General features: G+C 44.9%; 1 protein-coding gene across 1 annotated transcript in view; it reads right to left on the bottom strand.

Annotated features, from left to right (window-relative positions):
* nalcn (sodium leak channel, non-selective) overlaps nucleotides 1–17517 on the bottom strand; it is a 201302-nt gene that overhangs the window by 3337 nt on the left and 180448 nt on the right. Inside the window, exons 40-43 of the mRNA XM_078546046.1 lie at nucleotides 15200–15350; nucleotides 8419–8568; nucleotides 5639–5756; nucleotides 1342–1562 (exon numbers count right to left, since the gene is read on the bottom strand). Coding sequence (XP_078402172.1) covers nucleotides 1369–1562; nucleotides 5639–5756; nucleotides 8419–8568; nucleotides 15200–15350 — 613 coding nt within the window. The 3' untranslated portion in view covers nucleotides 1342–1368. The remainder of the gene's footprint in view (nucleotides 1–1341; nucleotides 1563–5638; nucleotides 5757–8418; nucleotides 8569–15199; nucleotides 15351–17517) is intronic.

Raw genomic sequence — 17517 nt, forward strand, 5'->3', positions numbered from 1 at the left:
GGCAGTAGCATTGACTGCCAAGGTTAGAGATCAGTGATGCATGAAGCAGTGCAGGACCTGAATCACATTGGGAAAGCATCCGCTGTGTCCTTGGGAAGCAGTCAGACACGAGTGCAGATGTTCCACCTTCCTAAATATTCCCTAAGAATTTCACATCCTCTTCCTCTATTTTAGGAATTTCTGATTTCTGCCTTTTGTAGCACAAAGTTCATCTCTTCTAAAAATCTGCTACCTGTATCCTAAACCGTACCAAACCCTGTCCCCTTCACCCATCACCCGTGTTCACTGCCTGTATCCTAAACCGTACCAAACGCTGTCCCCTTCACCCATCACCCGTGTTCACTGCCTGTATCCTAAACCGTACCAAATCCTGTCCCCTTCACCCATCACCCGTGTTCACTGACCTCCATTGACTCCCAGTCCGCCACGCATAAATTTTAAAATCCTCATCCTTGTTTTCAAATCCCTCCATGGCATTGTCCCCTTCCTATCTCTGTAATCTTCTCTAGCCCTAGAACCTCTCAAATCTCTTCACTCCTCCAATTCTGGCCTCTTGAGCACCCCGAATTTTAACTGCTCCACCAGTGGTGTCCATGCCTTCAGCTACCTGGGCTCTAAGCGCTAGGATTCCCTCACTAAACTTCGCCACCTTTCTGTCCACCTATCAGGTGATTCTTAAAATCTACCTCTTTGACCAGGCTTTTGGTCACCTGCCCTAATCTCCCATTGTGTGCCTCAGTGCCAACTCATTTTGATAACACTTCAGTGAAACCTCCCAAGGCACTTCACAATGTTAAAGTCGCTATATAAATGCAACAGGTTGTTGCTCTGACAGTCCCTGGGCTTCACCGACACAGGCGTAACTCATCCTGAATGCACTGGTGCAGTAAAGTTTGTGAAACCTGCACCCATAGCGCCCAGGTCACAGGATCCCCAGCAGAGGGTATCACAGTGTAAAAGACACAAAGTCAGTGAGCAAGTGTAAATGCAATGAACAGTCAGTGGCGTTCCTTTGCTGCTGACTGGAAAATCTGCGCCCTTTCTCTGCATCCAAAGCTAGAAAGACTTGCATTTATTTGGCGCCTTTCACCCCAAAGCACTTCACAGCCAATGAAGTATTTCTGAAGTGTTGTCACTGTCGAACACCTTTATCATTTTAAAGACCTCTATCGGGTCACCCTTCAGCGTTTTCATTTTCTAGAGAAGATCTGATAGATTTCTGGTGGGTGTCACTTAGCAACGCATCAGTTCCCCCCTTGATACACTGCACACCTATTGTAGATTCAATGACAGGAACGTGATAGTATTATTAACCAGGAAAGCAGTCGCTCCATCACTTACCGCCTTCAGTGAGCCCTCCACCTGACATTAAATATCTAAGAGGTCGTCTGCGCTCTCATCACTTTCCACAGTGAGTTGCCGGGTCCACCATTTCTTCACATCTGATCCTGAGGAGGCAGTGTCTGACATTGGGTTAATTTTACACATGACAGACCTAATGGCTGTACGGCCTCCAAACCGTAGATTCACTGTCGACACAGAGTGGCTGATTGGTTTCGGAGCTGGAAGGCCAATAGAAAGGCTGCATAAGCAATTTTATCTTCAACTAGGACCAAGTCAAACCAACTCATTGATGAGCTAGTGCAGAGAACAGCCACATAGTGGCAAACTTACTGCAAATTATTTAGAATTTACGGCACAAAAACAGGCCATTCAGCCCATACTGGTGCTTATGCTCCACAATAGCCTCCTCCCATTCTATTTGCTTCATCTCAACCTATCACATACTTTTCATTAGGAGGGATGTCAAGGGCCTTGGAGAGGGTGCTGAGGAGATTTACTAAAATGGTACCAGGTCTGAGGGACTTCAGCTATATGGAGAGACTGGAGAAGCTGTGTTATTCTTGTTAATGTCTTGTCAATGTTAAGGTTTGTTAATGTCAATTACATTGTAAAGGTTAGGAGAAACAGGTGATGGGTATTAATTGTCTTTGAGTACATATAAACAGGGGATAGCTGGGACACTGGGTTGAGTGGGAGGAGAGCTGTCAGACTGGGCAAGTCAACAAACTCTCTCAATAAAGAAAGGCCTTGGGTCTTGGTTTTGGTTTCACTAACCCGCTTGAATCCTGTTACCAATTTTACTAGAGCAGAAAAGGTTAAGGGGAGGTTTAACAGGAGAGTTATTGAAATTATTTACTTTAGCAGAGAGGTCAATAACTAGGGGACATAGATTTAAAGTAATGCGCAGAAGGATTAGAGGAGAGCTGAGGAGTAATTGTTTTCACCCAGAGGGTGGTGAGGGCCTGGAGCTCACTGCCTGAAAGACTGTTAGAGGCAGAAACTTTCATAACATTTAAAAAATACTTAGATATGGGCTTGGAGTGCCATAACCTACAGGGCTATGGACGAAGAGCTGGAAACTGTGATTAGGCTATCTCAGCTGGTTCTGACACAATGGGCTGAATGCCTCCTTCTGTACCATAAATTTCTATGATTCTACGTAGGGTTTTGATAAAGTAAATAAGGATAAACTGCTTCAATTGTCTGGCTAACACAGAAGGGTCAGTAACCAGAGGACACAGATTTAAGATGATTGGCAGAAGAACCCTAGGGGGAGATGAAAAGAACACTTTCACACAGCGAGTTGTTGTGATCTGGAACGTGCTGCCTGAAAAGGCAGTTGAAACAGATCCAATAGCAACTTTCAGAAGGGAATTGGATAAGTATTTGAAAAGGTGAAAGGCTATGGGGAAAGAGCAGGGGAGTGGGGACTAATTAGATAGCTCTTTCAAAGATACAGCACAGGCACAATGGACCGAATGATCTCCTCTTATGTTGTAAGAGTCTACAATTAGAGAATTAGACAGCAGACAGAAGCCTTGAAGACAGTGGCTATTGTAAAGGTTTAGGAGAAACAGGTGATGGGTATTAATTGTCTTTGAGCACATATAAACAGGAGATAGCTGGGACACTGGGTTGAGTGGGAGGAGAGCTGTGAGACTGAGCAAGTCAATAAACTTTCTCAATAAAGAAAGGCCTTGTGTCTTGGTTTTGGCTTCACTCACCCACTTGAATCCTGTTACCTTGGCCTTCCAGGAATACCCTGCATTTTTACCCCCTCAATTTTGGGCAGTGCTGGAGGCCAAGGATCACAACCCGACATCAGGTGAATTCAGGTTGTGGGGTGCAGTATACTTTGAAACCGCTCTTTCTGACCTGGTGGGGGCAGTGGAGCGGGGGTGGGGGTCAGGGGGGGTGTGGGGGTGGGGGGGGCAGTGGTGTGGAATGACCAAATTCAAACCACATGTTTTTTTAGAGTTTTCTTTTGCCTCGATCCACAGCGCAACACCATTACTCTACTGAGAAGGTTGCCAGGTTACCGGTTTGCAGTACTGAGTTGATGTTACTGTGTGAAGGAATCTGAATATCCCTTTGTCTCTCCTTTCTTCTGAACTAATTTAACCTCAGCGGGAGTAGGAACAGACTGGGGACCCTCCAGCACTGAAGAAGCAGCAGACTGCCTCTTCAGGTAGGTCAGAGAGAGGGTGGCCCAAGGTGCAGGCGCCCTCCCTCCAACATTTTCAAGTTCGAAGCGTATTTTATGACGCTGAACTGCAGAGGGCACACTTCCTTATTTGGGATGTTAAGAAGTCTGTATCCCACTATTTAATGGCATATTCTACATGGTTCGTGTACTATACTTGATTAATCACTAATAAGTGATCAAATCTGGCATATGATTGCTGGTTGAGCATATTAAAATTAACTTTACAGCCAGGACTGGCTAACTAATAGAAGACAGAGAGTTGGGATAAGGGGGGCATTTTCAGGATGACAGCCTGTAACTAGTGGAGTGCCACAGGGATCAGTGCCGGGGCCACAATTATTTACATTATATATTCATGACTTGGAGGAGGGAAATGAATGCACTATCGCCAAGTTTGAGGATGACACAAAAATAGGAGGGAAGGCAAGTGGTGAGAATGGTACAAAGAGGGATATCGACAGGTTAAGTGAGTGGGCAAAATACTTGGCAAATGGAATCTAATGTGAGGTTGTGCACTTGTGCAGGAAGAATAGAGGAGCTGAATATTATTTAAATGGAGAAAGACTGCAGAAAGCTGCAGTACAGAGGGATTTGGGGGTCCTTGAGCATGAATCACAAAAAGCTAGTATACAAGTTCAGCAGGTAATAGGGAAGGCAAATGGAATGTTGGCCTTTATTTCAAAGAGAATGGAGTATAAAAATAGGGAATTCTTACTAAAACTATACAAGGCACTAGTTAGACCACACGTAGAATACTGTGACAAGAACAGAAAATGCTGGAAAAACTCAGCAGATCTAACAGCATCTGTGGAGAGAAAAACAGAGTTAACGTTTCGAGTCCCTATGACTCTTCTTCAGAGCTAAAGAGAAGTAAAAATGTGATGAAGTTTATACTGTTAAGGAGGGTGGAGCAGGTGAAGCTGGATTTAGATGAGAGCGTGAAGCAGCACCGAAGCAATCTTCGATGTACCGGAGAAAGAGTTGTGGGAGGGGGCCGGAGTAGGACTGGAACAAGGAATGTTCCACATACCCCATAAAGAGACAGGCATAACTAGGGCCCATGCAGGTACCCATAGCCACACCTTTTATTTGGAGGAAGTGAGACAAGTTTAAGGAGAAATTGTTCAGTGAGAGAACAAGTTCAGCCAGACGGAGGAGAGTAGTTGAGGATGAGGATTGTTCAGGCCTCTGTTCGAGGAAGAAGCGGAGAGTCTTCAGACCATTCTGGTGGGGGATGGAGGTGTGGAGGTGGGGAATGGAGGACCTCCCATAAACAGGATAAACTTCATCACATCCCTTTAGCTCTGAAGAAGAGTCATATGGACTCGAAATGCTAACTCTGTTTTTCTCTCCACAGATGCTGTTGGACCTGCTGAGTTTCTCCGGCATTTTCTGTTCTTGTCACAGTATTCTAAGTGTGGGGGGGCGGGGTTTGGAGAGGAATTTCCCAGAGTATCTTTTCCATTCTTGGCCATGAGTTTTTCCCAATCCCAGGAGATTAACATGGCTGTTGGGGGGGAAGGTGCAGGTTGGGAGGTTAAAAAGTATTAGTTACGATGCTCCGGCCTTCAGGGGGAGAAGGGGCAGGCGTGATGGACCAGGGGCATTTCCCTGTCAGCCAACGTTCATACAACAATCCCTTGTTCCCAACTGTCATCTTATGCTTAATGGGACAACCAGGCTTCACTATTTACCCGGCATGTGCTGTGTTGGCATTTAGGCAAACAGAGGAAATCCTGACCCAGCAACTCATCCCAAAACTCAAACTGTCTGCGCTATCCTGTCCTCTTGCAGCAGAACTTCCTGGGTACAGATTGGCCTTTGCAGTTAAACCCTACCAAACACCCGAAATGATGAACGTGGTCATCTTCACCTCAAAAGGCCAAAACAAGGAGCACTTATCTCGGTAGAAACGACAGAGAGTTGTCTCCCAACGCTCTGTTGCTTCAGCAAGGTGTAGCAGGATGCCAACTCTCAGCTGATCCCTGCGCTCGGACACCCTGCGCCCCTGTTAAATCGTCGTTTGGCTCTTTCTCTGCGATCTCGTTCCGAGCGGCAACAACGCCAACGCACGATTCTCAAAAATACCTGATGGAAGACGCCACTGCCCAAATTTCCTTTGAGGTTTTCCGAGCTCGGCGGAGTCTGATCGATATCCACCTCTATCTGAATGTGTTGGGCTCAGCAGCTGCTGTTGACTACTGGACTACACAGGAGACAAGAGTGATGAAGGCTGACGCGCTCATTATCGTCGGGTTAGCAATCACTCTATCACAATCAGCAGGCAGATGCTCCATTTGCCGTAATGACTGTGCAAACCACCATAAATCACATTTTATATTGAATTAAACAGCAGGGGAACACTAGCGGTTACAGCACTAAACTATTAACCAGGGCGTCGGGAGTTCAAATCCTACAGCGCAGATCTTAACTTAACCAGTCTGGTCATTTGTGGCTGGTGCAAGGTAAATCACCAGATTGTTCAATAAACTTCTTTGGGGAGGAGAACTCTCTGCTCTGACCCAGTCAGGGGTAAACGTGGAGCTAGAACTTCCGCTGCTTCTGCACGTCGAGACCGAGCCAGTGCAAAATCACTCCAGTTCACTTTTACACTGCTTCAAGATTCAATTGAAATGGGAGTGACGGTACAGGAGAAAAGTAGTTGGTAATGGGACAATAAAAGATCACAAATAGTCTGTCCAAAGGAGCTGAAAATGGAGAAAATAGAATCCATTATCCCTTTTGTCATTTCATCTCCTGCCTTCCACCCGAAAACAAATCTTGGGCTCATCTTACGCCCTCCTCCACCCCAGCGGACGTGTTTTTGGAAGGCGCGGGAATGTAAAATATGAAGGGTGCCCAGTCCACCCCCCGAGCTGTTCCCCCCTCCTAACACGGGAGTGGGGGTGGGGGGGCTGAAATCAGCATCCTGACACCATTTAAAAATAATAATTAATGGTTAATTGATTGTTAACGAGCCAATTGACTGGAATAATACGCTGCCCACACCATGAAACAGTTGGCGTAGGCAGATGGGCAGGAGTGGGTCGGCCATTTTATTTTAAAGGAGACTAATCAGAAGGCCGGAAGGAATGGGGGTACGTCCTTCGGGGGGGGGCGGTTCCTGCTCCCATCGGGGGAAACCTCCTCATGATGATACCCCCCCCAACCTTTGTTCCTCCCTTCCTTGCCTCCCAAACCCACCCCCCTCCCCCTCCCTGACCCATCCCTGTCCAATACCCCAGACTTACCTCTCTCCGGGATCCATTATCCTCTTCGCCCCAGGGCCTCTCTTGCAGTGCCAGCCCGTGCCCACTACCGAGATCTGGTGTTGCCGGGACCGCTGGAGCTGCCGGCCAATCTGATTGGCTGGCAGCTCTCAATGGGCGTGATGTCCTCCCGCTGATGGGCGGGATGTCCCACTCTCTGCTGGTTCAGCCCACCTGCAGCACGTTATGGCTGTGGGGTGGGCTTCTCTCAGGTGCGTCTGAAACCTGCCAACTCTTTCAAACGCTCTGCGGGGGGGGGGTGGAGGTTTAATTCAACCCCCTCCTGTTTTGGGCTCTTCTACTCCTTTCCCCACCCCCTGCACTTGTTTAAATCCTGCTCCATCTTTAACTTTTTCCCCAGCCATCGACCCGAAACGTTAACTCGGTTTCCCTCTCCGCAGACGCTGCCAGACCTGCTGAGTTTTCCCAGCATTTTCTGCTGTTATTTCAGATTTCCAGAATCTGCAGTATTTTGCTTTTGTGTTAATTAAATTGCACCGATTACTACTCTTAAATAAATCAAGCAATACTTCTTCATGGGAGAAAAATATGAAACAATTACGTCCTGATACATGGAAATTTTAAGTTTGTTATGCAAATTAATATTGGCAGAAGCCTGAAGCCTAATCTAACCAGCACAATCTCAAGCACATGTTGGGCTCAATTTCCTGAATGTGTCCAAAGCTGAAATGTTACCCCCGTGATGCTCAGTGCCCCTGGTGACTAAGGATGGGCAATAATTATTAACTCGTCAGTATCCCTCACATCTGGAAAGCACATTAAAAAAAAAAGTGCTATTGGTCCTGGTACAATGGTTCTTGCAGATGCATACACTGTAGATCACTCTATATGCCTGTTGGCATTAAGCCTTGGGTGGGATGATTTTTCATGGTTATGTTGGAAGGTGAATCAGGGACACATTTGATAGGCGGGTACAAAGTTTCTGTGGGAAGGTATTGATGGGCAGCAGGGTTTTGGGACCCCCATTTTTCTCAGTTGATCACAGGGTCCCTTCAGCTGTGTTATTTCCGGGTCTGTGGAAGGTGACTAACTGGATTTACAGATTCTCCTGCATTTGACCGTATCTGTATGTGTTTTTTTTTAATGAATAAGCAGCAGTGTAGCTATGATGCCATGGTGTGTTGACGAGGTCTGAGGAACCTAGTCCATATGACAATCCATATTCAGAAGCTGAAGACCATGAACAACATTTCAGATCCCTCCTTGCCTCACCACCCTCCCCCCACCATCTCTGTAACCTCTACCAGCCCACCAATCCTCTGGGATCTCTGAGCTCCTCCAGTTCTGGCTTCCTGTGCATCCCCGATTTCAATCGCTCCACAGCTACCTGGGTCCCAATTTCTGGAATTCCCTCCATTAACCTCTCCCACCTTTTTAAGCTGTTCCTAAAAAAAACCCTACCTCTTTGGCCAAGCTCCCCTAATATCTCCTCATCTGGCTCCGTGTCAGGTTTTGTTGGGTCATTGCTCCTGTGAGGCTCCTTGGGATGGCCTACCACTCTGAAGACATTATATAACGAGCTTTAGAAAGTGCGTGACAGGCATGGTGAATATGAAAGGCCGAAGGGAATTTACTCACCTCAGGAGGGGGTTCATTATCTTGATTACTGGCGAGCATTTCTTCACTGGCTTGAGTTGTTTCAATGCTGGGAGGGATAAGGAATCTGCTTAACTCCTGCTGCTGACTCTCTCGCAAGCTGTGGATAATGCTGCAGGACTGTTGCTGTTTCTGAAGAGACAGGATGACATGTGCTGAGGAAGATAAAATACAAGGTCTGGAAATACTTACAGGCGAGATGGACAGTGAATCCATTCAGACACTTGTCTGCGGGTGCGATATTTGATTTTTTACCAACCCTTGGCGGGGAGGGGATGGAGGTAAGGTCTCCGCTAAGGGCGCAGTTGTAAATTGCGCCTGGAATGTGCCCGGCACTGTGCCCGCTTCTCCAAGTTTTCGCACAAACTCGCTAGCAGAAGCACAAAGGTAAACTCTCCCGTGAATCACGCAATTGAGCATGCGATTGCCTGGAGTAGGTTTGTGACTGGTGCGGGGTCAATGGAGAATCGCGGAGAGGAGTGAGGGGGTCCTGGGCACGAGCTCCTCTTCCATCTTTTTGAAGTAATTGATCGATTCCACAGCTGGGCGGCGGGACTTACGGCAGAAACGGACTGCAGGTCAGGTGACTGACGCTGGAGTCACGTGACCACGGGGAGCCTGTGCACCCGTAAACGTGGGCGCAGTTCACGGACTGAGTGGAGCTGGCGAAACTTGCCTTTTCAACCTGGGCGTGCGGCCAGTTCTGTGGGTGTGGCCTAGTTCAGGGGAAGGGCACGTTGAACAGACTTAAAGATCTCCCGGGCACTTGGGTGTAATGCAGATATGGGTGCAGCACACTTAACACTTAAAAGTGCAGCAATCCTTTGCGCTATTTGGTTTGATTCTTCCCAGCTTTTAATCGACTATCCTGGTGGAAATCTTACAGGACCCTCAGGTTATCCTGTTAAAAGGGAAGGTCGCGGTAATTGGAACCTTGGTTATGCCATGTTTGGAGTACTGTGTACAATTCTGGTCAGGATATTACAGTATAGATGCACTCAGGAGGAAGTCAAATAAATGCACCAAGGAGTAAGGAATAAAGAGTTATGCTGATAGAAGGATGGGAGGAGCATAAACACTAGCATGGACCAGTTAGGTCAAATGGCCCCTTTCTGTAAATTCTATCTAACTCTTATGCATTTATATTCTTGTTACCAGAGAGACACACAAAATAAAACACTGACTTCATGAGGAAAGAATAACTGTTTTCATTGTGAACAGCCTTTGCGTCATTTTTCTATCTTATTTTCACATCTTACCAATTATTGTGCATGATTAATTGTGCTGAAGTCACAACAGTGCAGAGCAATGAAGTTACCCAGCCCTGTAGAAACGACTGGGGAGTGGAGAGTGCTCTTGTCCGTATATCAGGCAGTTATGGATTCAAGTCCAACCCCGAACGTGAGTATAAAATCCAGGCTGTCACTCCCAGTACAATACTGAGGGAGTGCTGCACTGTCAGAGGTTTTTTAAGATGTATTCTTTCATGTGATGTGGACATCGCTGGCTGGGCCAGCATTTATTGCTCAACCCTAATTGCCCTTGAGAAGGTGGTGGTGAACTGCCTTCTTGAACCGCTGCAGTCCATGTGGTGTAGGTACACCCACAGTGCTGTTAGGAAGGGAGTTCCAGCATTTTGACCCAGCGACAGTGAAGGAACGGTGATATATTTCCAAGTCAGGATGCTGAGTGGCTTGGAGGGGAACTTGCAGGTGGTGGTGTTCCCATGTGTCTGCTGCCCTTGTCCTTCTAGATGGTAGTGGTTGAGGGTTTGGAAGGTGCGGTCTAAGGAGCCTTGGTGAGTTGCTGCAGTGCATCTTGTAGATGGTACATACTGCTGCCACTGTGTGTCGGTGGTAGGGGGAGTGAATGTTTGTGAATGGGATGCTAAACAAATGGGTTGCTTTGTCCTGGACATTGTTGAGCTTCTTGAGTGTTGTTGAAGCTGCACTCATCTTGGCAAATGGAGAGTATTCCCTAAATGCTGGCCTAGCCAGCGATGCCCACATCCTGTAAATGAATTTTTTAAAAAAAATCACACTTCTGGCTTGTGCCTTGTCGATGGTGGACAGGCTTTGGGGAGTCAGGAGGTGAGTTACTCACCACAGGATTCCCAGCCTCTGACCTGCTCCCTTAGCCACAGTATTTATGTGGCTAGTCCAGCTCAGTTTCTGGTCAATGGTAACCCCCAGGATGTTGATAGTGGGGGATTCAGTGATGGTAATGACATTGAATGTCAAGGGGTGATGGTTAGATTCTCTCTTGTTGGAGATGGTCATTGCCTGACACTTGTGTAGCACGATTGTACTTGCTACCTATTAGCTCAAGCCACCTTTTGGCTGAGACGTTAAACTGAGATCTGTCTGTCTGCCCTCTCAGGTCAACGTTAAAGATCCCATGATGTTATTTTGAAGAAGAGCAGGGGAGTTCTCCCTCGTGTCCTGGCCAATATTTATCCCTCAATCAACATCATCTGAGTGACAGGAAACTGAGAGTAGTGGTTAAGGGATATTTTTTGGGCTGGAGGAAAATTTGTAGTGGCGCTCCCATGGGTCAGCATGGGGACCCTTGCTCTTCCTGACCTCGACCTTGGTGTACAGGGCACAATTTCAAAATTTGCATATGATACAAAACTTGGAAGCATTGTGAGGAGGACATTGTTGAATTTCAGAAGGACAGAATCAGGCTGGTGGATTGGGCAGACAAGTGGCAGATGAAGTCCACTGTAGAGAAATGTGAAGAGATTCATTCTGGTAAGAAGAACATGAAGAGACAGTACAAAGTAAAGGGTGCAATTCTAAAGGGGTGCAGGAGCAGAGGGACATAAGAATATATGAACAAGGAACAGGAGGAGGCCGTTCGGCCCCTCGAACCTGCTCCACCATTTAATAAGATCATGGCTGATCTGATAGTAACCTCAAATCTGCATCCCACCTACCCCCTGATAACCTATCACCCCCTTGCTTACCAAGAATCTATCCACCTCTGCCTTTAAAATATTCAGACTCTGCTTCTGCCGCCATTTCAGGAAGAGAGTTCCAAAGACTCTCAACCCTCAGAGAAGAACTTTCACCACATCTTCGTTTTAAATGGGCGACCCCCTATTTTTAAACAGTGACCCCTTGTTCTAGATTCTCCCACAAGAGGAGACATCCTCTCCACATCCACCCTGTCAGGACCCCTCAGGATTTTATATGTTTCAATCAAGTCCCCTCTTACTCTTCTAAACTCCAGCAGATACAAACCTAGCCTGTTCAATCTTTCCTCATAAGACAATCCGCCCATCTCAGATATTAGTCTGGTAAGCCTTCTCTGAACTGCTTCCAATGCATTTACATCCTTCCTTAAATAAGGTGACCAATACTGTACACAGTACTCCAGATGTGGTCTCACTGGTGCTCTATATAACTGAAGCATAACCTCCCTACTTTTGTATTCAATCCCCTTGCAATAAATGATAACATTCTATTAGTTTTCCTAATTACCTGCTGTACCTGCATACTAGCCTTTTGCAATTCATGCATTAAGACACCCAGATCCCTCTGCATCCCAGAGCTCTGCAATCTCTCACCATTTAGATAATATGCTTCTCTTTTATCCTTCCTGCCAAAATGGACAATTTCACATTTTCCTACATTATACTCCATTTGCTAGATCTTTGTCCACTCACTTAACCTATGTCTTTTTCCAGCCTTCTCATGTCCTCTTCACAAATTACTTTCCTACCTATCTTTGTGTCATCAGCAAATTTGGCAATCATCCCATCCATCCCTTCATCCAAGTCATTTATATAAATTGTAAACAGTTGAGTTCCCAGCACTGATCCCTGTTACACCATTCATTACATCTTACCAACCTGAAAAATACCCATTAATGCCTACTCTCTACTTCCTGTTAGCTAGCCAATCTTCTATCCATGCCAATATGTTACCCCAATATCTTGAGCTTTCATTTTCCGCAATAGCCTTTGGTGTGGCACTTTATCAAATGCCTTCTGGAAACCTTAAGTACAGTACATCCTCGGGTTCCCCTTTATCCACAGCACATGTTACTTCCTCAAAGAACTCCAATAAGTTGGTTAAGCATGATTTCTCTTTCACAAAACCATGTTGACTCTGCCTGATTACTTAAAACTTATCCAAGTGTCCTGCTATAACTTCCTGAATAATAGCTTCTAACATTTTCCCTACGATAGATATTAAGCTAACTGGCCTGTAGTTTCCTTTCTGTCTCCCTCCCTTTTTGAATAACGGAGTTACATTTGCTATCTTCCAATCTAATGGGACCTTCCCTGAATCTAAGGATTTTGGAAAATTAAAACCAATGCATCAACTATCTCACTAGCCAATTCTTTTAAGACCCTAGGATGAAGTCTATCAGGACCTTGTCAGCCCACAGTTCCAACAATTTACTCAGTACCACTTCTCTAGTGTAATTTCTCTGAGTTCCTCCCTCCCTTCCATTTCCTGATTTATAGCTGCTTCTGGGATGTTACTTGTATCCTGTATAGCGAAAACTGATGCAAAATACCTGTTCAATTCATCTGCCATCTCCTTATTTTCCATTATCAATTCTCCAGACTCACTTTCTATAGGACCAACACTCACTTTGTTAACTCTTTTCTTTTAAAAATATTTATAGGAACTCTTGCTATGTGTTTTTAGATTTCTGGCTCGCCTGCTTTCATGCTCTAACTTTTAGGTCCTAGTCATGCTTTGCTGTTCCTTATATTCTGTCCAATCCTCTGACCTTCTTAAACTTTCTTAAAGTTTGATACTATCTTTAACCTTTCTAGTTAACCACGGATGGTATGTCAGTCCCTTGGACGTTTTCTTACTTGTTGGAATGTATCTATTCTGTGTGTTCTGAAAAATGCCCTTAAATGTTTGCCACTGCATCGCTATTGACCTATCTATTAACCTAATTTGCCAATTCAATTTAGCCAGCTCTGCTTTCATGCCCGCATAATTGCCCTGATTTAAATTTAAGAACATGGTCTCGGACCCACTCCTCCCTCCCTCAAACTGAATGTAAAATTCAATCATATTATGGTCGCTGCTGCCTAGGGTTGCCTTCACTATGGGTGTATATGTGCGTAAGTCATTGAAGGTGGCAGGACAGGTTGAGAGAAGGGTTAAAAAAGCATACAGTATCCTAGGCTTTATTAACAGGGGTTAATAAAGAGAAAGGAGGTTATGTTAAACTTGTATAAGACATTAGTTTGGCCCCAGCTGCAGTACTGCACCCAGTTCTGGGCACCGCACTTCAGGAAGAATGTGAAAGCATGAGAGAGATAGCAGAAAAGATTCACAAGAATGGTTCCAGGGATGAGAGAATTCAGTCATTTGAATAGATTGGAGAAGGTGGACTGTTTTCCTTGGAGAAGAGAAGGTTGAGAGGAGATTTGATAGAGGTATCAAAATCATGAGGGGTCTGGACAGAGTAGACAGGGAGAAACTGTTCCCATTGGTGGAAGGATTGAGAACCAGAGAGCACAGGTTTAAAGTAATTGAAAAAAAAAGCAATGGAGACATGAGGAGAAACCTTTTCAAGCAGCGAGTGGTTAAGATCGGGAATGTACTGCCAGATAGTGTGGCTGAGGCAGATTCAATCGTGGCTTTCAAAAGGGAATTAGACTTTTATCTGAAAGGGAAGAATGTGCAGGGTTATGGGGAGCAGGGGAATGGCACTTCAGCTCATTCAGAATTGCTCATTCAGGGAGCCGCAGCAGAAATGACAGCCAAATGGCCTCCCTCTGTCCTGTAACAATTCTGTGATTCTGTGATCACAACATTGCTGTTTTTGGGAGCTTGCTGTGTGCAAATTGGCTGCCATTTTTTCCGACATTGCAAGATGGCTACATTTCAAAAAGTACTTAATTGGTTGTAAAGCACTTTGGGACATCCTGACGATACAAAAAGAGATAGATAAATGCAGGTCTTTTTTCCTTCAGCTAGCCTGTAAAACTTGCTTACGTATAATCTAGTCTTCTACTCAGAACTCACTATGTTGAATCTCCTGCAACATATAGTGGAAATGCAATATACCTTATATTCACAGTGCAGGCCATGATATTAACAGCTTTTTAATTTTATAACCTGATGTTACACAGACAGGGAAAATAATCTTTCTGTTTTATTTAAGTGGTTGTAGTGCAAGGATAAAAGGTTGCTATATTTAGCAAGCATTTAGAAATTAAAATTGATTTTTAAATATTTTTTGTGAGCCACATCCATTTCCCAAATGCCCCATTTTCGTGTAAATTCCTAATGCATCGCAAAACGCTTATGTCCAATTTGCTGTCTGCATTTCGGCTATTAAATAGATTCAGAAAAGAGAAGATGGAACACTCCCCCCAAAAGTAGTTTTTTTTGCTGATTGTTCTGCTCTGTTTCTCTCTGCTGTATTTCCACCGAGCTTCACTCGACCTTCTCTCTATCAGCCAGTTAAAAATTACAGTCCAATTTATGCGGCAGTATCACTCCGAAAGGCTATTAAGTGAAGTAGCCCATGCAGGGAAAGACCTCCCCACCTGGTTCAATGTACCCTGATAGTTATAACCTCCCTGTTCTAGTATCATTACTTGTGAACCTTTTCTTGCCCCCCCTTCACCAGTTCCTCTCTATCCTTTCTGTAACGATGGGAGATCAGGACTGTGAATAATACTCCGACATGTGGTCTAACCAAGGTTCTGTATAAAAAAACGTCGTTAGCTTATTGGTTTCTCCCGCTGACTGAAGGTGTTTTTGGGGAAGTTACTTACTGCTCTAATGCGTTTTAAACATTTCTTCAGCCACATTCGTATTGTTTGTTTTGCAACCTCTTCTTCTATAGTATATTCAAGCTGTTCTCTTGCTAACAGTTCTTCCAGCTGGAGGCTTTTTCTGATGTCCACTGATCTGTACGAAAGCATGCTGGCAATATAGTTAAGAATCTTGCTTTAGTAGACACAAATTTATAGAAATAACTCAATTAAATGTGAGTAAAGCCTAATAAAAAAAAATTAGTTGGTTGAAATATTGTTTTACGTGGAACGGAAGCAAGGATTAAATGAATTTATTCTTTCACGGGATGTGGGCGTCGCTGGCTGGGCCAAGCATTTATGGCCCATCCCTAATTGCCCCTTGAGAAGGTGGTGGTGAGCTGCCTTCTTGAACCGCTGCAGTCCATGTGGGGTAGGTACACCCACAGTGCTGTTAGGGAGGGAGTTCCAGGATTTTGACCCAGTGCCAGTGAAGGGACGGCGATATATTTCCAGGTCGGGATGGGAAGTGACTTGGAGGGGAACTTGCAGGTGGTGGTGTTCCCATCTATCTGCTGCCCCTTGTCCTTCTAGTTAGAGGTCACGGGTTTGGAAGGTGCGGTCGAAAATTGTATAGATTAGGTTTGTATTCCCCTGAGAATAGATGATTACGGGGTGACTTAATGGTGGTGGGTGTTATAGAGTGTTAAAGAGGATTTAAAAATCTGATAGGGCTGATAGAGAGAAACTATTTCCTCTGGTGGCGAAGGAGTCCAGAACAAGGTGGGGAGAACCTTAAAATTCAAGCCAGGCCGTTCAGGGGTGATGTCAGGAAGCACTTCTTCACACAAAGGGGAGCAGAAATCCAGAACTCTCTCCCTCAAAAAGCTGTTGGGGCTGGGGTGGGTGGGGGAGGGGATGGGCGTCAAATGAAAATTTAAATATTGAGATTGATAGATTTTTGATGGTCAGGGGATTAAAGCTTAAAGAACAAGGGCAGGTAAGTGGAGGTCAACAGATCAGCTATGATTGAATTAAATGGCAGAACAGGCTTGGGGAGGTTGAATGGTCTCCTACTGTTCCTAGACCTCGTATGAAAGGAAGATAGAAGCACAATGTTATTAACATATTTTAAAACTTAGGGCCTCTGATTTTGACAATCTTAAAATTAACAAAACATGCATTCACAATATGAACTTCAGCATCTTCTCTCTCAGATTCACGGCAAACAGAATCTCACAGCACAGAAGGAGGCCATTCAGCCCATCATACCTCTTCTGGCTCTTTGACAGAATTAACCAATTTGCTCCACACCCCTGCTCTTTCAAGATAGGGCTGAAAATGTTTCCTTGCTGAAATATTTTTTATATATATCCAATTCTCTTTCGAAAATTACTGCTGAATCCATTTCAATCACCTTTTCAGGCAGCGCATTCCGGATCACAACAACTGGGGGCATAGAAACATGACTCCTGATCTCTCTCTAGTTCTAATGTCGATTACCTGAAATAAAAAGGCTAAATTTCAAACGGTCACAACAGTTTATGCTACAGGGAAAAAGGATGCTGATTGGTCCATCACCTTTTCCTCTTGTAGTATAAGTTGTTGTGATTATTTGAAATTTGGCATTCTTGTGTTTGTCCTGGTGAGTGCAAGACGATAAACTTCAGCAACATGTTTCTTTTTTAGCAACATTCAAGTTCTGTACTGAGCGACTGTACAAACAGAAATCTCTGTTCTCTGCCTTGCAACACTCCCACCAGGAGAAACAGTTTCTCCTTATTTACTCCATGGAAACTCATCCCAATTTTGACTGTTAAATCTCCCCTTAACCCTCTTTGCTTCAAGGAGAACGATCCCAGCTTCTCCAGTGTCTCCACTAGTTCTCGCTGGGTCTAAAATAAAGTTGGACAACCACAATGTTGTGGTCAAGTAAAATGCAAAGCACTTTAAATGTCTGCTGTTTTTTTTCTCTCCTAGATTTAATATGAGCACCAGGATAATAAAATTGCTGGAAAAATCATTTAATAATAGTAATGATTTTACTGTGCTATTTACCTCCACCACTCTCTGGGGTAGTCAGTGCCACATTCTCACGACTCTGGGTAAAGAAGTTTCTCCTGAATTCCCTATTTGATTTATTAGCGTCTCTCTTATCGGCCTCTAGTTCTGGTTTCTCCCACAACTGGGAACCAGCGACCCTGTCGAACCCCGTCATAATTTTAAAGACCTCTAACAGGTCACTCCCTCAGCCTTCTCTTTTCCAGAACCAAAGAACAACACGTGTTCAGTCTTTCTAGTCGAAGAGGTTGAAATCGGTGCTGTCAACGTGACTACGA

The sequence above is a fragment of the Cetorhinus maximus genome, chromosome 7 (genome assembly GCF_964194155.1).
Source record: "Cetorhinus maximus chromosome 7, sCetMax3.hap1.1, whole genome shotgun sequence".
NCBI lineage: Eukaryota > Metazoa > Chordata > Chondrichthyes > Lamniformes > Cetorhinidae > Cetorhinus > Cetorhinus maximus.